The sequence below is a fragment of the Pempheris klunzingeri genome, chromosome 7 (assembly GCF_042242105.1).
Source record: "Pempheris klunzingeri isolate RE-2024b chromosome 7, fPemKlu1.hap1, whole genome shotgun sequence".
NCBI classification, from domain to species: domain Eukaryota; kingdom Metazoa; phylum Chordata; class Actinopteri; order Acropomatiformes; family Pempheridae; genus Pempheris; species Pempheris klunzingeri.
Window position 1 is genome coordinate 5,234,245 of NC_092018.1, and position 20,081 is coordinate 5,254,325.

At 39.7% G+C, this 20,081-nt stretch overlaps 3 protein-coding genes across 4 annotated transcripts in view; all 3 read right to left on the reverse strand.

Annotated features, from left to right (window-relative positions):
• LOC139203824 (smoothelin-like) overlaps positions 1–1,616 on the reverse strand; it is a 45,605-nt gene extending 43,989 nt beyond the window's left edge. The window contains 1 exon segment of the mRNA XM_070833715.1: positions 1,532–1,616. Coding sequence (XP_070689816.1) covers positions 1,532–1,582 — 51 coding nt within the window. The 5' untranslated portion in view covers positions 1,583–1,616.
• Positions 1,617–3,763: 2,147 nt separating this feature from the next.
• Positions 3,764–11,866, reverse strand: LOC139204498 (TRAF-type zinc finger domain-containing protein 1-like). Of its 2 annotated transcripts, none has more exons than XM_070834533.1 (12): positions 11,455–11,866; positions 11,116–11,164; positions 10,893–11,028; positions 10,351–10,404; positions 9,860–10,247; positions 9,058–9,339; positions 8,913–8,977; positions 7,414–7,674; positions 6,241–6,379; positions 5,743–5,947; positions 5,559–5,616; positions 3,764–4,896 (listed from the first exon to the last, which is right to left on the reverse strand). In XM_070834533.1, the coding sequence occupies exons 2-12, from the start codon at positions 11,148–11,150 to the stop codon at positions 4,858–4,860; spliced, it is 1,662 nt and encodes a 553-aa protein (XP_070690634.1). In that variant the 5' UTR covers positions 11,151–11,164; positions 11,455–11,866; the 3' UTR covers positions 3,764–4,857. The 2 variants fall into 2 exon arrangements, with proteins under 2 accessions (XP_070690634.1, XP_070690633.1); XM_070834532.1 differs by having other exon boundaries at positions 9,809–10,247.
• A 910-nt stretch (positions 11,867–12,776) lies between these two features.
• Positions 12,777–19,974, reverse strand: LOC139203973 (MOB kinase activator 1A). The gene is made up of 6 exons (XM_070833898.1): positions 19,833–19,974; positions 18,876–19,042; positions 18,313–18,406; positions 16,840–16,973; positions 15,472–15,635; positions 12,777–14,855 (listed from the first exon to the last, which is right to left on the reverse strand). Exons 1-6 carry the CDS (start codon positions 19,844–19,846, stop codon positions 14,778–14,780), a joined length of 651 nt encoding a protein of 216 aa, XP_070689999.1. The 5' UTR covers positions 19,847–19,974; the 3' UTR covers positions 12,777–14,777.
• Between the last annotated feature and the right edge of the window lie 107 nt (positions 19,975–20,081).

The following is a 20,081-nucleotide window of genomic DNA, read 5'->3' on the forward strand; positions in this document are numbered from 1 at the left end:
TCCCTCCAAAGCCTCCTGTTCTCGAACTTTGATAAAAATTTGGCCTGTAAGTGATTTATGAGAAGAAAACTCATAGCCAGACGACACCAGACTTTGGGGAAATAATGGACTGGCTGCCTTTCTACAGTTTAAATAGTCTCAGGCGGGTCAACAAAACATCACATTTATACCCTGTGTTGCTCCAAAGTAAACAAGCCTTTTCTTGTCAGATTAGCTGATCTTTTTTTTTCTTAAAGAGCAAAGTCTTGGGAAAGCACGTGATAATCAAGATAAGATCAGATACTGTGCTCACACATCTGTATTCCCCCCTACAACTGTTCTAAACCTCCCCTAATGTTTGATGACACAAACCTCTTGTTCAGTATTCAGCCCAGTCACAAACCCAGAGTCCAACTATTGCATCTGTCTGTGTGGCTGTGATTCAGACAAACCCAGTGCAGCTCCGTCTAAACAACAAGCTCAGGCTGACTCACACATCCTCGTAAACGTGTCTGTGTTACAGGTATTACGATACATGTCAGACAGACTAATGTGTCGCATTCCTCTGCCTAAGGAAATAATTCTGACATGACGAATGTGAACCAGGAAGTTAACCTTTTTCCGCATGTCCCCTTTATCAGGACAGATTTATAGGTTTGTTCAGACTTGTGACGTGATGTCTTCTTCAGTAAAGGCCAAGACATCATATTTTAATGTGAATCACTGACAAGCGAATGTAACGTTATTTTTCTCCACTGTTTCGTACTGATTAGAGACGTGTCTGCTTTATGTCATCATGGATTAAGACTGGACTACAACTACTATCTACTTCACATATTGATCTGTCAGTTATTTGATTAATCGTTCAATCATATAGTGTAGAAAGTGCCTGAAATGGTAAAAGGAGGGATTTTGAACATATATTGATATAAAACAGATACTACAAACAACAAATCCTCACATTTGGGCGAGTGTGTGCATTCATGCTTGATAAAAGCCTTAAACCGTTGATCAGTTATCTAAATTGTTGGCAATTTGACTAATCTATTGATCATCTTATGGTTTTAAAAGTAGTTTGCACTCGCAAAAACACCAAACACGTCTCTGTTGCAATGATAACACACTTAAGATTCACTACCCACCAGACACACCTAATCATCACGTCAAATCTGCAACAATTATTTTCATTCTCCTTGAATCTGCCAGTTATTTTCTCAATCAATCGATTGTTTATTCTAACGCCACAGACCCAAGGTGACCTGCTTTGTCCATCAACAGTCTTAAACCCAGATATATCAAACAATAATATAAAGATAGCTGCTGACTGTGTGTGAACTGAGGCAGTCCTGTGTTCTCTGAAGACACTCAGAGCAGCAAGGAGTCAAGTATGAATTCTGAAGAGAGAGAGAAGCTTCATGCATGATGATCAGGTGCAATATTAACATAGTGAACATGAACATGAATGTAAAGCCAGGCAGGCAGCAGTGACACCACACTGGTCCACCTTCATCAGCAGCATGAAGCTTCAGCTCATCTCCAGTCATCCACTCACCAGGGCGCGGAGAGAAGACTCATCCAGCGCCGAGTAGCTCTCCACAGACATCCCGCTCCTTGTTGTCAGGCTCAGGTGAGACGAGAAGAGCAGGACGGTGTGTGATCTGCTTCCCCGGCCAACGTGTAGTCTTCCACCTGCACGGACTTGTAGCTGTTTTCTGTGTCTTTTTTCTCTTCTTTTCTTTCTGTCAGTCAGTCCTCAATCTTCAGCGCAGTTCAAAGTCACAAACTTGTGAGTCACAGGAAATGAGCCGGTGTCCCGCTCCCAGAGAGCACGTCTCGGTCCTCTTTTGTCGCCTCCTGAGTGGCAGTGGAAGCAGGAACAGGCCCACGCTCTCTTTCAAGGGGACGTTGGCAGCTTTTTGAACAGAGGATTCCCACTGAAAGGTGTAGGCCCGCCCCCCTCTCCGTCCCCGGACTCTCCCGGCGCTCATTCAAAGCGCGCCTCTCTGCGGGGACCCGCAAACCAGCCTCCGGGTATGGAGGGTGATCAGTGCCAGAGTGTGTGTGTGTGTGTGTGTGTGTGTGTGTGTGTGTGTGTGTGTGTGTGTGTGTGTGTGTGTTATCCTCGCATTTTCATTAACATAATTGTTTTTAACCCCTTACTGCCTGAATTTATTTACAATTATATAAAAAAATTAATTATTTGTGTTTTTGCATTCAAGCAGATGCTAAATTAAGTGGAGATTGTTAATTTGAATATAGCATAGCATAGAATAGTACAATATAATAATAGTATAATACAATATATATGTTTTGTGCATAGAATATATATATATTTATGTATGTGTGTATGCATCTATGTATATATAATGTCTACATAGAAGATGCATCAACTAGCATTAGTGGGATACAGAGGCCACCTCAGCTGCATCAAGACCGGAAGAGGTTTGAGGCGAATTCGCGACAACAGGCAACAAGGGGTTAATATAATTGTCGACATTCAATGTCTTTACATGTCAGTGTCTTTATATTCTATTTATTTAAGTACAAATTTGAGGCTTTCATTTTTTTTTTTATGCTATTTTCTGTCAGTGATCCACTAAATTTTAGAGGGAGATGTTATACTTTTTACTTCATTACAAGTTATTTCACTGTTTTGAGCACAGAACATATGGAGAGCTTCTAAAATATGAAAATATGCTTTGTTATTAAGTCAAACTACAGAGCTGAAACAATTAGGTCGTTAATCACTTCTGTCAACTGGCAACTATTTTGATAATTGTTAATAATTTTTCATGGCAATACATGTTGGAGCTCCAACTTCACAAATGTGAGAATTTGCTGCTCTGCCTTTTAATTGTTTTATACATTTTAATTTATTCTTAATCATTTTTGAAGTTTGTACTATTTGTTGAACAAAAAAATGCATTGTGAAGGTGTGACATTGAACTCTGGGTAATTGTGAGCATTTCTCACTGTTTTCTGAATGTTTACCAACCAACAATTAATCAAATTAAGAAAATAATGTGTGTCAAAACATTGTCTGTAGTTTTCCTCAGTAAAAACATTCTTTCCAGGAGACGTCTTTGTAAAGTATATGGAAATTACAAACCTGGAAATCTAAACGGTAGGATTTTATCCCCTTATATGAAGATGTAGGCGTTGTTTCAAATCCATGAGGCCAGGAATAAATACAGGAACCGGCCAAAAAATACCCAACACGTGCACTCATGTAAGTGCAGAAAGTAAAAGAACACAGACACGACCTCAGTGCAGTGAAAGGTGGCTGCTGCACCGTCTCCACTTGGTGGACTACTTTTTATCCTCCATCTCCTTTTATCTCATTTGTAGGCAAAACGTCCCTCATTTAAAATAACCATGTCAGGTATCTGTCATAGACTACTAGGTACTAAACAGTTCAAAATATCAAACCTGAGTTGTTTTGTGTATTTACTGAAACATTTTCATTACAATTACAATAAGTACAGTTTTCTCCAGCAGTCCTCTTCAGCCTTAGGCTGTGATATATTTTGTGTGAGGCTCATATTCACTCATTATAATATAATGGCCATGTGGTAAATGATCTAAGGAGAACTGCTGTGGTTCTTCCCAAACCGTTCCTGTGGTTTTACATCCGGGCGGATCACTCCGTGTAGACTCTTTACTTTGGAGGTAAACCCAAAACAATAGATGCTCTAGCTTTACTCCTAAGCAGGGTTTTGGTACCATGACTGGCAAACTGAGGCGTAAAAACACAGAGAATACAAACTGGAGCCATGAAACCGTGAACGTCGTCATTAAACATTTAATAGCCACACAAGACAAAGAGCATCAAGACAGTTGTTCTTAAAAAGGAAGTCAGCCACGTGCCATGAGCGCCTCAAGTCCAACTACACACAACACCAGGTGATTTCACTGATTTGATCCTCACTGGATGAGCTTTGTCGAGGTTGTTCTTAATAAAGAAAAACGCTCTGGTGTTGTCTTTAGTTAAAAGGGAAATTTGCAGACTCTCAACCAGCACAAGGTTTTATATGCATGTCTAAACTGGACCCTATGTTACACACAAAATACATCTTACCAATCTTAAATTCTATTCAGAGGAGCAGCACACAACATTTTTCACACTACTCAGGAGAAGATTGGACAGGACACACTGCTTCAAAAGCCATCTGATCATGACACCACATATATAGTTCTATAGTTATGATTAGAAAAAACAAAATATTACTGAAGAGTATTAAAGACAAATGTTCAACAGTACAAAAAGACAAATGCTCCATAATACAGTTTTTTTTTTCTAGGTCAAAGATGCATAAAGTTATCAAATCTGTTCCTCAAGCCCTTTTTAACAAAATAATCTATCAAAGTGCTTTAGGTTACATGAAGATGCAGAAACCGAGGAACACTGAACACTGAAAAAACTGCCAAACGGGAGAAAACAAAATGTCCTTGGCTGAAGTAACAAGGTAAAGATTAAGTTGGACAAATGCACACTGACCAAGTCACGTGTCTGAGTGTGATGCTCACAACGATCTCAACGAACCAAGACACGACTTGTAAAGTAAGAAAACTTCAAATCAGATGCAGCGTAAATGAAATCAGCTTTATAATTTATCTGTTAAGGCTAGATGTTAGACATACAGACATTTGAAACAAGTCTTCAAATAAAGCAGAATATGCATGAATGAACCAAAGTTCTTGCTTTGACTTTACTAGTAAAACTCATCAAAATATAAACTGCAAGGTACTAATACTCACACAGGCACTTATCAGATAGGTATATGTTTGATTCTCAAAAGTGTGCAAAAAGATAAATGAAAAGCAGAGTAGGAGATTTGGTTGTTTTTTTTTTTTTTATTTCTCCAGATGTTCCTGCTCTCACTCTTCCTGCTGTTCTTCATTCTGCTTCTTGGGCAACTGCAAATGGAAAAAATACAATTGAAAATCCTTTATAGACCCAAAACTATGGTGAGTGGCCTTAAAGGGAAAATCCAACCATAAGCAGAATTTCCACTTTAATTTTTTTTCTACTTTAATCATTCTGTGAAGCAAATATCTACAGCTTTAGGTTTACTCCAGGGTTCCTGCCTCTTATCCTGATAACCAGTGTTTAGTGGTTACCTGGTTAGTACTAGTCAAGGTGCTGCCCTCATTATGCAAAATCGTGCTACATTTTTGTTTTTGCTTTAAAACTGAGTAGAATCAGATGCATCTAGCTTTTGTTTGTGTTGGTCTGATCTCTATAAACAGATTCTGCATATGAATGCTGACTCTGCAGACCCGGGACAAGATGTCATTCAGATATCTGAAGTGTTCTGGTCCCTGTTTGTAGTCCAAATGATCACAGTCCAGTCGATCACAGTCCATGCGGAGAGCAAATGAGGTGGAACGCGTTGGCCAAAATGCAAACTCAGAACTCATTGGCTATTGATTGACAATAATTTAGCTTTTTATTAACTTTTTTCTAATTTATCTGCATTCATATGCATACATCTGTTTATAAAGATTAGAAATGTCTGGTGCACGGCCTAGATGTTCGCTGGCTACACCGGAAACACCAAAACATTGATAAAATGTACCTTCATCATTGGATTCCTTAAGTTCCCCTTCCCGTCTTTTTTTTCTGGTAGACGCAGTCTGGTGGACAAACACGTTAAACCAGAAAATGAATAATTAAAATTTTTATTTACAAGAAAGAACAAATTATTATTTAATGAAGAGATTCTCGATCCATCGAGTAGAGCTAAAGATCAGTGCTTTTACCCCTTTACAGATGCAGATCCAGACTTCTCGTTGTCACACAGAGATGAATGAGCACCCTCTGCTTCCCTGCCATGCTGAGTGCTGTCTCTTGCAGAAAAATCACAGTTGGATGTCTTCCTTTGGTCTGGTAGTCCAATGTAGCCTCTCTGCCAGTGTCCTGGTGGCACGTCTCTTTCAAACCCAAAGTCCTGCTCCAAGAAGTCACCTATATGTGTACATAAACACACAATACGCATAGTTACCAGACAAAAAACACTCTGTGCACATAACCAAACCTTTTTATGTAATGCAATCAATAATAGTAGATGCACAACCTCAGAAAGACCAAAGTCTGTGGTAGTAGTGAAATAAATACTCATAGTACTAATAGTATTTTGTCCATCACCATAAATCTATAATTTTGTGTTGCTGTATGATCTGATTTTCTGTAGAATTTCTGCATTATTTAATCAAATTTTATCTGCTCTTTCAATATTTCAAATAAACTTTATACATTACCTTGGTGTTTTATTCTCCTTTGAAAATCTGGAGACATCCGACCAAAGGAATCTTTAGCAGGGCTCAGTGGTTTTTTGACAGATGATTTTGTTAGATTGTTCAGTGGATGTGCAGTCTGAGGGCGCATATCACATTTGTCCTAGATATCACAAAAATAAAACAACACAAAACATCAGATCAAATGTTTCCATTTTATGTATTTTTACAGGGGACAGTACACATCAGAGGTGTTAATGTTCGGTTAGGTATGCAACTTTCCTTTGGTATGCTACCTGGCGCAAACAATTACTGTCAAAATATTCATGATGTAATTACTTTGCAAGTGGAACAATAATTTTGGAACACGAGTTCACCTGGAACATTTTGGCAGCGCACCACCCAGCTGTAGCATGGTGAGAGATATAGTAGCAGTCAGCTTAGCCTGGTTAAACCTTAGTATCACTGCCGTCTGAATCACATTCGAGAAACATGTAGCACTGGTTGCAATGCTATGATTAAAATATGCGGTGAAACTATATCCCCCTCTCCCTCTCTGTGACAGTCGGCTTTTCCTTTGCCTTTGAGTGAAGCCGTCTGGAATAACTATAAACACATTTGATTTCTGCCATGGTCAGACAGCAAGTCGTCAGTTAGACAGTAAAAGTAGAGCTTTGATCCCAGTAATTGTTACATATGACATCAATAGATTATTAACACTGAAGTATCAGTGTGTAAGCTGCAGCTTAGTGCTGCTGGAGGTGGAGCTAATTTCAACTACTGCATATACAACTTTACATACAATACAATATATCAAGTTTATATACAAAAACTAAACAGTTTTAGCACCACTTATGACGAATATGAGTTTTGTGTGATGTTCCTTCCCTTTTACCTGGTTGATCTACATCACTTAAAATGTGTAACCTCCAGCTAAGAAGCAGATTTTTAAACAGTCTATTTCTTTTTCATTTGATATTCATGAACAGATATTCATGAATGATATGTACACAGGTCATAATGTAGAAATCTCTATAGAAGACATATTTGAATTCTGTTGAATACAGCTACAAATTTAATACTAAAACGGGTCAAAATAATTTTCCTTTCCTCACAGGCAATGCAATAGTAGAAGTAGTTAACATTGCTATCTGTCAATAACTGTAGACTGGCTATCTAACGTGATAAGTGATGTACCTGATGGTGAAAGACGACGGCTTCTTCTAGAGCAACGCCGCAGAATTCACATGGAATGACCACATCGCCCTCTAGTGGACTGGCTGGAGGACTGTAGGAGGCCGGGGAGACTGAGCGAGGGAAAGTGGGGATGTTTGAAGCGAGTGTGTCAGGGAGGCTGTGCATCATCCCTGAGGCATTCCTGCTCATCCTGTCCTCCTTAGGTGGAGACGCGGGCTGCTTGCTGAAGGACGCAAAGGCCGAGGCAGGACTGCACCCAGTCTGAAACAAAGAAAATTAGGTAGGTAATTGTAAAATCTATGACATATCTTAAATTAGGTCATCATGTCCCTAGTAGATGGAGATGAGGGCCACATGTTCAAACAGGCAATGGCTGTAACTGGACTGTGAACCATCTGAAACAAAAATAAAGACGAGTAAACAAATGTTGGAATGCCATGCAAGATATTTTACACTGATTAGATTTGTGCGTACAAAGATCTGTTTCATAACTAGAGAGCAGCCTGTGGACAGGTTCCAGAGAAAAACCATAATGCACCATGAGGAAATAAGCAGGTCACAGCAATTGTTTTTCCAAGAGAACAGTACCTTAACCCTTTATTGGGCAAAGGACCATATTTGGTAACTTAAGTGGGAGTTCAAAATGCCCGCCCCTTGCCTCACCATGAGGCAGTAGAACTATGAGATTTCTCCAAGCCAATCAGCGACAATCAGGCTACAAGACAGACCAGCAAGAAACCATATATGGTAACTCCATTGACCTTGATTTTCACCATAAAATTTAAATTTTTTTTGAAAAACTCACAAAAGTGAAAAAAACACCAGTTATGGTCTAGGGTTGAAATTTTGAATTTCTAAGTATTTCAATGAGTGCCCTATGAAGGGTTAAACTGAACGTGGGGCTGAAATCAGATAAAAATATCTCAAAATACCTTAAAGTCCTGAGTCCAGTTGACAGAACAGGTTCTTTAGGATGATTACATCCGTCAGTCAGATTGTGGTTGTATTCTTTGCTCTGATGTTGTCATGCATGCCCCTTAGATGCACTGACCTGAAATTACAAACTGTCTGCCCTGCTTTTCTCCTGTGATTACCTGTTGAGTGAGTCTGCTGAACGCTTTTTCCTCCAACATTATATGTATATTTTACTTGAATATGACCATGACCATAACTAGCATTACAGCATGATGTTCGTGTGTCTCTGGTCACAGGCTCTTTAGTCCAGAAAACAAAAAGGTGTCTTCTCCTGGTTAAAAATATTTAGTAGACAATGAACAGAAAATTCACCATAAATGACAAAGAAAAGCTAATGAATCCACAACTGTAAGATGTACACTATCTCTTTACATACAAGCTGTCGGTTATTGGTCTTCTTCAGACATACACTGAAGAAAGAGAAGGAGTGAGTACTTCACTGTGTATGTAGACAATCAAATTACTTAAATTACTCTTATTATGAGTAAACATCCTTTGCAGCTGTGTAAAATCCCATCTCTAACCTGGTGCAAAATTAGGTCCTCTTCAGGAAACAGCTCTTCGCAAAACTCACAAGGCAGCATGATATCTATAAATAAAAGACAGAATAATAATGTAAAAGCAGTCACAAACTGACAACAGAATAACTTAAACTCAGCACTAATGTACCTGTTTGATCGTGGTCCTGGACTGCACTTGTGCTTGTAGTGAAGTTTGGGTGGTTGTTGTTGGGCGGAGACAGTGGGGAGCTTGTGTTAGATGTCTTCCCAATCTTGTGGTCCCAGATACCACTCCACAGGTTACCCTCACCTCCAGCCACTGATTCTCCATCACTCTGCAGGCTGAGGGCCAACATGTAGTCCAGGCCTGATGAATCCTCATCCAGTGTGAGCTCACTGTGTGGCCACGCACTACTGCTGCTACTAGTCAGAAAGTCACTCTGCCCCAGCACTACAAGAAAGAAATAATTATACAGTTATTACAGAAAACAACTACAGCTGCATGAAGCCACACATTAAGTGTGTAGACTGGACCAAAGTTACTGACACTGGCGATGCATTTTCACACATTTTTGCTACTGGGTTCATGCTTAAGAAGCATCAACTCAAAAGCAGTGAAGTAGACAAGAGCTAGCAGCAAAAGATCCATAAGAAATGCATGCTTTAAAATACTCATTACAATCAGATTAACAAATACTTTGTGGGAGGGGAAAAGTACTCAGCATTTCTGTTACACCTCAAGGATACACACAGTGAGTGTTGGTAAGAAACACTGGATGTAAACGAGAAAACTCCACAGGGCACCTTTAAATTGCTTTTACAGTTCTTTAAAGATACATTGGTAGATTTTCACCAATATATAATTTAGTCTGGAGAGTACGCCCCCTCCCCCATAATCAATAGGTCAGTGACACACTCACAGTGGCTAAATGTATTTCTTGGGGCAGTATTCTTCCAGTCCCCTCCTGTACCTTCAGGTCCCCTTGAAGTGTTATAAACTCTGGGATCAAATGGCCGCGGAAAGGTCTGTTGTTCTGCTGCACTGATATTATTATTCTTTGGGCCTCTTTCTTGGGTTCTCAGGAGGTTTCTGATGGAGTGGGCTTCGAACCATGCTCCTGGAGACTGTGGATCTACTGGACTGCGATTTGTCCGGCTGTTGTTCCTCTCTTGGGGTGGTGTAAGGCTACCACATAAGACGGGATGCACCGCTTGTTCCCTCAACATTACATTGCACTTGCAGTGTATGCAGGGCTCAGTGCGTGTGCCGCAATAATCCTCATGTTCTTTGGACTGACTGACAACAATCTCTAGGTCACAGTATTGGCACGGGACGAGCCGCTGAGAACATTCAGAGTTCTGAAAGAGACAACGATCGTGAATGAATCACTCTCACAATTTAAGGATTTCATCAACATTATAATTAAACTTATACAGAGGGAAGGAAAAGGAAAAGACATACCTGATGAACATCAATATGATTCTTCTCAATCTTCAAACCACACTTGCATGTAATCTGAAATGAAAGTGAAAATGCATTTAAAATTGTTTCAGTTTCAGTTTCAGTCTGATGTTATTTTCTTGTTAGTGGTTACCTTTAAGGTGAGGATTTAAGGTCCCTGGTAATTGCAATATGTGGTTCCTCTGACATAAATTTCCATCAATACTGAGTCCCAAGTTTATAGTTAGCATAAGTTACAAACCTCATCAGTAATTGAGACAGAGTCCAGTGTTTTTTGTGCTGTTTCATAGTCACTGATACAACACAGACACTTGCTCAAGACAAATAACTAAGGCCAACAAAAATTGTATTTGCATTTATTTTCTCCTGAGAAATAAAATCTCTCAAGTCACAGTTTACTAGTTTCTAGGTTTGGGACAGATTAATTAATTCAATAATCAGGCTATGCTGATAACACACACTGTTCCACTTTTCTGGTATTGGGCTTGCCCTTAAAAGCAGGAATTATGTTAAAGTCTCCAGTACTGCTGTTCAGACTGTACCTGTGTATGCTCCTGCTCTTTGTGCTCCTGCAGATCTGACCGTGGCACTGGCTCCTGGCAAACATCACACAGGGCGATGTTTCTTCGGCAGTGGATCTCATGGGTGGTAAAATTAGCCTCTGGAATGTCATGTTTGCTAAGAAGATACAGACAATTAAGAAAAAACTGTTTCCACCACCCTTTCAAATTGACAGATCACTTAATGAACCTTACTCACACTTACCAATTGCCACAGAACTGTGTGTTTTCATCTGCCATGGCTTTACCTGTGCCTGTGGACAAAGTGAGGAGGGAGTGACACGTAACTCTGTCGTGGTGATATTTCACTAATGTTTATGAAAGGTAAAGTGGTGGATGAGGAGGTGTAGCCATAGAAATTAATTTGTTAGCAGTTAGTTAAAAAATGTATTTGACTTTCGTTAATTGAAGTGGCACTAACATCTATTGACTGAGGTCATTTAAAAACAGCCCCATCAATAACCAGGTCTAATGTAAACAGCACAAGCAGTCACGACTGTCGTTAGCACATGAAACTGGTTGACAGCTATGTCCGTTTGCTCACCCAGTGTTTCCAGCTAACGTTAGCTGACAACGACGGCCTCGACTAACAAGGAGGGTTTCCTGTAAACCTCAACCAACAAGCATCTCGAACCACCTCGAAAAAGTCGGACAATGTTAGCCGTGTTGCTTTTAGCTACCTCCGTAGCTTGGCATTGAATACACTGTTAACTAGCAACAACCACGTAGCGATAATTTTAGCTAGCAGACTAACTTTAGGTGCTATTTACGGAGAGGACAGGCAGCTAACGTAGCGCCGCGTTTTGGGCTCCTGACAACACGACGACGACTTCTGCTGTGGGGTTACTGTTATCTGCGATTAACTCACTGTTAGAGAATATTTAACCAGAAATAACCCCGTAGATAACTGCTAACTACTTGGTGATAGCCCGTAAAAAAACAGTTCGCTATTTCCTCTTTGCTTTATTCATACGCTCTCTGGTTTTACCCCCGAGTGAGGTCTCTCAGGCTGGATACGTACGCATCCTTATAGCTTCCTTTAAAATTGGAATAACCGAACCAAATGCAGCTGTAATAATTCATAAAATTACATATAGTCTAAAAGACCTAAATAAAACGGTGATGTGTATTTGTATATTTCATTGAGGTTAAGGGTTAAGGTGCACTGCAAGACTAAACTCAGGGGGAAATGTCCACGGAGACCCACCAGGCTCAAATTTGATTGGTTGAGTCAACATTGTGCGCTTGTAAAAACGTTCCGGGTGATAACATTGCTTTTAATTTCGATCCGATATTTGGTATTAACAACAAAACTGGTAATATTTAACACATATATTGTGGTGAATGTGCCAAAATATATTCATTATCGACCGTATGTGTTTCAACAAGCAAGCAGTGGTCTCCGTAACTTTGTCCTTTAACTTCCTGTCTACACCGGAAGCGTGTGCAATTTTGCAAATGTACCTAAACATCGTGAACTGGAAGAAAACAAGAGACTATATTTTAAAGTAAATCAGCTGGTCAGTTCACCTTTATCATGTATTAAGTTTTGATATGGTATTTATATTTTAATATGTTTATAACAAGATGATATAACAGAGTGGCCACCGATCAAAACCAGCTGAAGCAATATTTCATCATTACAAACAGACGAGCAGACATTATCTATAAACTATATGTGACATAGCTGGGTGAGGAGTTTCATTCTAATTCATATATATAAACCAGCTTGAAACCAAAAATGCAAATATCATTTACTTTACTTATTTTTGTGGCGATAACTGGAGTTATTTATGGTACCCTGCATCATCTGAGATGGGTTAAGCATCAGTGCTCTTGCAGTTTTTCCACATATCAAGCTACACATAATGAAAATCGACACAACATTGTCCTTTCAGAGTTTATTGAGTTTTTGATCTAACCAATACTGTCATATCAGACATTTTCATTTTTTGTAAGGCACAGTTTTGTTCAGATAAAACACTGATCTTATTTACAGCAAATGTTCAGACCTCCCAGTCAAAATGACCCCCCAATGATTGGACCATTATTGTAAATGTATAAAACTTAATTAATTCCAAAGCCCTTGATCCTCATTTGTAAAGGTAAAATCAAAAATGTATTTTACATTGTAATATGAAATGTAACTCTATGCCAAACTTTTAAAACAAAATAGTGAGAAAAAGCAACACATTTCCCATAAAATGTCACTGGATTGATAGAAAGGACGTTTTATAAATTCAAATAAAATGTTTAAAATGACTCAGTCTTGCAAAATATTGATATGCCAATAGATGATTTTTTTTTCCCCCAAGCAACTTTAGGGCCTAAGTGGATAAATCGCAGTTAAAGTGAATTAAACATGAACACTCTACTGCACCCAGCCACACTGCTTAGTTCCTGGTGATGCATTAATGTATCAACAGCTCTTAATCGATTACATGATTGTCTGATATGAATTTAGGTCCAACAGGAAGGTGGTTATGGACCAGTTCCCTTACTCAAAGTTGGCCAAGTAAAACATTCATGAAGAATATTAGCTGCATTAGTTTGTAGAAGGATGGCAGTACAAACAGCCCTGCTGTTGTAGCCAGAGTCAAGCACTGGAAAATACCATGGTCTATGCACCAAACACTAATAAAGACATCTGTGGAAAAACTACATACATCACAGGTCACAGGTCATCCTTATGCACATGTGCCATAGTTATTACTCCATTTTCAAATTGAGGGGGGAGGGATATTTAGTAAGAAAAGAAAGTACCAGCTTTGAAAGATCAAATATGCAGGGCTCCACAATTTATCTGCACCACAGAAATGAACTAAAATGACAGTAGAACTAAAAATTCACATTAGACTAATTTTGCTGCTAGCATGATTTCTACAGTACATCACCTCTATGGGGTCATGATTATAAAAGCTTTGTGGCTAAGTGGCCCTTAATAATAACTATCGAGCAGGTTAAAGGTATAACTGTAAGCACCTCGTCTCACATTTTACTATTTTGATTATGAAAACAGCATAAAAATGTGCAAAACACAATAATGCAAGACCAAATTGAAATAGCTACAATGCAGTCGATGGTGGTGTTTTTTGTGGGGTAAGAACAAAGACATCATCTATCAACGCCTGGCTTCACGTGTAGTTGTGCCAAAGAGCAATTGGAAGCATTTTCGCATACGTGAGATATCAGATACACAATTGGTCTGTGGCAGAAAGCTACTGTCTATACTATTTACTGGAACATTTTTGTTCCTGCCTTCATGTGGGACTGAAAATACTGTCCACAGGTGCCAAGTCTACCCAAGGCCTTTTTCATGTCACTAGTTTTCTTGCCATCTTTCCTGTTACTCTCCACTATGCACTAATGACAGACAATTAAAATGGGCTAAGAATGTGATATTTGGTCAGTCACTGTAATTAAAATGACTAAAAGTTAACAAAAAGCTAATTTCCTATCAAGAACTAAAAAGGTGTTCAGACAATCAACTTTATCAAAAACACTATACGCCCACTTCTGAAGAAAAGAAAGCTGGTTTTCACTTTAACTTCCAAATGTCCTTGGTCCGATATAAAATTCAGTAGGTTGCTCTTACAGAGTCTTTAACCACAGTCCAGTGAAAAAATATTTTTACTAGACTACACTATCTTATATGATCTAGAGTGGCAAAATGGAGGGAAAAAAAGGCTCAAAGACAGCATAAAACAGAAGGGAAAAACAGAAAATTACAGTACAAACATTCATGAAATGGAAAGGCACAGATTTTTAAGAGTTGAGACTAGAAGTCGTAGAGGTAGCAGAGGTCACAGAGAGGGACAAAGGGAAGAGAAAGAAACTGTTAAAAAAGCGATATGTCTGATGAAATGTCTATCTGTCCTTGGATCCAAGCTTCTCGATCAAGTCTTGCAAGGGAGCGAGCTCTCGCCTGTCGATAAGGTTGAACTCCTACAAGAAAAAACATTTCATGTCAGAGAGGCTAAAATAGGACAGAAGCTGCAGTAGCTAACACTCAATGTATTAACTGACAGTATATTAGTGTAACTAGGCACTTTGGATGAAATCCTTTATCACAGTCTGAAATCTGAAAAAACTCTGGGTTCATCTTGAGCAATTCTTGCATAATCATTGGCATCTGGCATAGACGAGACTAGGCATCGCAGGGCACTGTGTGCAATTTATGAAACAAGAGATTATTTACTGGCACATCCCGTTAAAATGTCTTGTTATCTTGTTCTTAGCACAGACGGAGCAGATCTTTCAGTTTTGGAGCAACATTGAGTCAATGTAACTAAAGTAGTGTAGCTTGCAAAGGGTTTCTGTCTGCTGCTTCAAAGTTAATTAAGGTGTGGCGTTTACAGCTTCGTCCCTCGTCCTAGTTTGACTGGTTTGTAAATCATACACACATCATACATAAAGTTGCTAATAACTTTTATGGAAAAATGACTCGGGAGCCTTTTTCAAACCTGACAACAACATGCAAAACTGGCAGAGCAGAATATTAGTGTAGATCTTTAGATCCACAGCTGTGAATAAACCTCACATTGTAGCAGGATAATCTCACCTGAACAAAGAAAATGAAGTGCTTGAAGGAGGTGTTGAGGTGGGCCTCCTCCTGCAGCTGCATCACAGAGTCAAAATGTTGGTGGTAGATGTGAGCATAAACCCTGAACAGACGCTTCAGGATGGTTTTTGCCACAGACATGAAGTTCTTCGGAAAGGGAACTCCTGTGGGACAGAAGTTGGTGGAAAATGTTGACGTTAAAGGAGAAACATGTGTGAGTGTGTTTCAGCCTACGTCAGAGTTTATGAGCATGTTGTACTTTTAGTTTGTCTAATAAAAGTTACACACACAAAGTTACAAATCAAAATTTACACGGCTTACAGAGTAGCGGTACAGTGCAGTCAGACATCAGGACAGTGACACAATGTGGTTGGGTTTGAAAGGAAACAAAGAGATATGAAAGTGTAACATTCACATAAAATGGTAAGTGTAGGAATGTAATCTTTTTATGCACTGCCCACTAATTTTAGGGGACCAAGTAAATTTTGACGAGTTAAAAAAGAGTGAAAAAAGTTGCATTTTGCTGAATATATTTTGGAGTCAATCTCTCTCTGAAGTCTTATGACCCATTGACTGCAGTCATTTTCAAATCTAGTTTGTTTTTTGGCTTTCAGCTTCAGTCTGCTCCTCAGCATGTGAGACACATTAACAGTAGGACTGAGGTCAGGTGACGGACTCAGACAGCCAGCACTATCACAATGCTTGGGATCACTGTCCTCCTGCATTGTTCTAAATATAGAAGGGCTATGTGACCTTCAAACAGCCGTGATCAGCTCATTAATCACATAATCATTGTTTCATTTCAAATCGAATTTGCCTGAGAAAAGACAAAGCAATGAAAAACATATCACTGTCCTACCACCCCTGCTACTACCTGCTCTGAGTGCAGCCCAAGAACCTGTGGCAATATCTTTGCTGTCAGGTCTTTTTTCTCGATGAGCCGAATGCGGATTTTACACAAAGTCTCCCCATTTGTATGTTTTCTAAAGAAGAACACATTTACATCAAATGACAAACCTAAGAGAGTCTACACTGTTATGGGGGGTACGTTACGGGGTATGAAAGAAGCAAAGAAAGCTAACAATGTTAATTCTTAAGAGAACTGACGACTTTGCCTGCAGAAAGACAATGGCAAAATTAAATAAACAGGATGTATGCAGTTGCTGTGTCTGGTGGACGACAATGTGACTACGGCCTGTTTGGTGTTGGTTTCTCTCTCCCTGGCCAGCATGTTATAGCATGTTAGTATTCAAGATGATACACTTCTACAAAAGGGTGAAACGGCAACTTAAGTCATCACGAAAGCCTTTAACTGAAAGTTGGTTTGTAAAACTGCTGAAAAAGAAAATTCTTTATTTATCAACTCACCAATCTTGGACGGAAAAAGTGTCTCATCATCCAGCTGATCCTGCACCCAGGTCATCAAGTAGTCAATGTACTTGGGCGCGGAGCATTTGATAGGCTTCTTAATGTTGGTGCCGTCAGCCCAGTGGTACTCATATCTACAGAGAAAACAAAACACATTGGCACCTCTCGTATTATGGACTTTCATTAGTTACAGCAGACCTACGTGTGAGACATGAACATGAAAGCACTGCATCTAACGTGCACTTTTTCTGCCTTCCTGTCAAGACATGAAAGCATCATTTGGTAGTTGATAAGCAAAAAAAAAAAGGAGCAGGAGGGGGAAATGCAAAAGTATCTACTGTTATATTCTTGATGTCAACAGGAAGTGCACTGCAGTCTCTTCCTCCTGATTACAGACTGAACACAGACAGTCTTGGCAGGAGAGAGGATAGAGGAAGTGCCAAATCTAGATTTTAACTAAACAGTTTCTAAAGGACCCACATGCAAAGTTTAATTCCTGTTTTCCTCATGTGACATATTTCAATTTAATTGACTTAAATGGTCTCAACCATTCTCAACCATTATGGCAAAAAAAAACCTGTTGAGTCAATTACATTCACAAGGCTGACGTATTTTATGTATTTATCTACTAGAAGTTATTTTTCTATCTTTCACCACTTGGTAGCATATTACATGTGGGAGCATAATTACCTCCATTCCTTCATAATTAAAAATTGATGCAGTGTGAAATATTCACCATGGCTAGAACACTGAAAGGAGTGTCTCTCATAGCCAATCATTGTTAAATCCAGAGTCTCCCCTTTTGTAAAGTAAGGCTGAACTGCCTCTAGCAGAGAGGGAAGGTGTCTTTCATGACAAACATTTTATAAAATCATATAACTGTGGGTGTGTTATGAAGCCCTGTATCACTGTGCTGTACAGCCCCAAATCTTGTTTTTCATGTTGTGTAATTTTCTTCATAGCTTTGTGTGACACATCTTGTGTCTGAGAGAACTCGTGAAGTTCCTTGCTTCCTAAAATTACGTAAACGAATACATCACCCGAAATGTTTCCCTAAATGTTTGCCAAATGACAGGAAATAACCCTAACCCTACATCACAGGGTCGCTGTCTTTCTAGATACATTTTAAAGTAGTCGTCTCCCTCCCAACTATCTTCTAACTTCACAAGACTTAAGTAAACCCTTTGACTGAAAAATCAAAGGTAAGATAAAGTCCATACTACAATTATCTCATGTCTTACATTTACATTTGGCTTAGATATATATATTTTTTTTTTCCTTTATTTAATAGCTCCAATATTTGTAAATGTTCAGCAATACTGAAACCAGCAAAATGTAATTTACCCACTGTTCATTTTAATATTTACACCTTTGCTCTTCCTAATGGGACATGGCATGGTGTTTTATGAAAAAGGCCAATTAGAAGTCACGTATTAAAAAAGAAGCTGCATGTATAAAACGGTAGTCAGGTACCTTGGTCCAGCAGACATCACAGAGCAGCTGGTCTCAGTGCAGAACTCTGTGATGGTGCCATACAGCATGTTGATCTGGTTGAAGAAATCCACCGCTGAAAGAAAGGGTGAATTACTTTCTGTGGTGAAGTAATGTTCATGCTCGTAACAATAATAAACTAGATAGTGTCACTTTTCCCATTCCTGCAGTGGTTTTATCTGCTCTTTTGTCTGGTACACAACCTAGACAGTGTGTGACCTACTTTTTTAGTAATCATCATCTACAGTCATGAATGAGTATGCTCGGTAGGGTGTCGAGTTGTTTTTCTCTCAGTGTCTGTACATCTCTATGGCCCCTTGTAGAATTATATACATTGAATACATTCATATATGATCACAGTTTTGTACTTGTCCTTTAGTTTTTGTTTCAAATAACCCTGCATGTTACTGTCACCAATAACATACTAGTTTGGCCGTGTGTGTTACTCACTTATATGGAGCCTCAGAACAAGGATCATTTATATTCAGTAATCTAAAGTGGTCGTTTGTGCTCTCTAAACAGGCCGACTGTGTCCATCCACTCACTGTTGACAGCAATCCACTCATTGAGATCCTCTCCTTCAGGCAGCATGACCGCCTGTCTCAAGTTCCCGCTGCCCAGCGTTGCCTCGGCGTGTTTCAGCAGCTCATACTGGTGGGAGCCCTCTGGGATGTTCTTCTTGGGCTTGAAGGTCTTGGATGAGCGACTGCCACTGCAAACACACAAACATGGAGATAAGCAACCGCCTGTGCACAAGCAGAACAGATCTGTGTGGGAGTAGATGCTCCTCTTCGGCCTTCACACATGAGGATCCTTCCTCATTATAAAGTTCCCCGTCGTGTAGGTCTAATAAGGGAATATCTTATGTTATCTTCCTGTCTGCTGAGTGTGATCAGCACCTGCATGAAGGCTTTAAGGTGCCACATTTGTCATGGCTGGTTAACAGCGTGGCAGAGGCATGGCTGTCATGTAAATAAGGTTATGGTGCTGACCCACTCGGAGCCTCAGACAGGAAGTGTGACAGTGTCGGTGTCACTTAAACACCGGAGCAGCTAATTAACCACAGTGCTCGACGTTAAGAGACCTCCCAACGAGGCTGAGACGGCAAAGATGTGGACGCAGACTAACATTAACGTGTCCAGTCTTGTCTGAATTAGTGAATAAGTGATGCTAGTTGGCACCAGACAAGCCAAGTAGGAATGTAAATAGTTAAAAAAAAGTTATAGCTGGCGAGTGCTGTGAAGCTAAAAATAAACACAGGTCACAGATAATGTGTCGACGAGGAAGGCTGACGTTCAGTTACATAAGAAAGGCAGTTTAAGTTTAATCTGAACGTATTAGGACTACACAGCGGGTAAAGTGGCTTGTTTTCTGTAACTGTGTCGTGTTTTAAACGCTGTTGCTTCCCTTTGGTGATCTTCGTAAAAGTGTCCCGTTAACTAGCTAACGTTAACCACAAGCTGCGACTGTAACTTTAACGAGCGAGCGACAACTTTACTCACAACAGGAAGCTCATCTTGGCGCAGCAGTCGTCGGAGAGCCTCGATTACAACTCCTAACTCCGGGTTAGTACACAGAAATTAGCTTTAAAAGAAGGCACTAGGAGCCACTTGTGCGCGGTGGCCGCTAACAGCAGCGTTTAGGCTAACATGAACTGCACCCACAGTGGCTCTTCCTCTATCGGGTCTCTGTGGCCGCCCGGCGGGCAGACTGTCGCCCCCTGCCGGCGGCACGGAGGAACTACCGCTCTG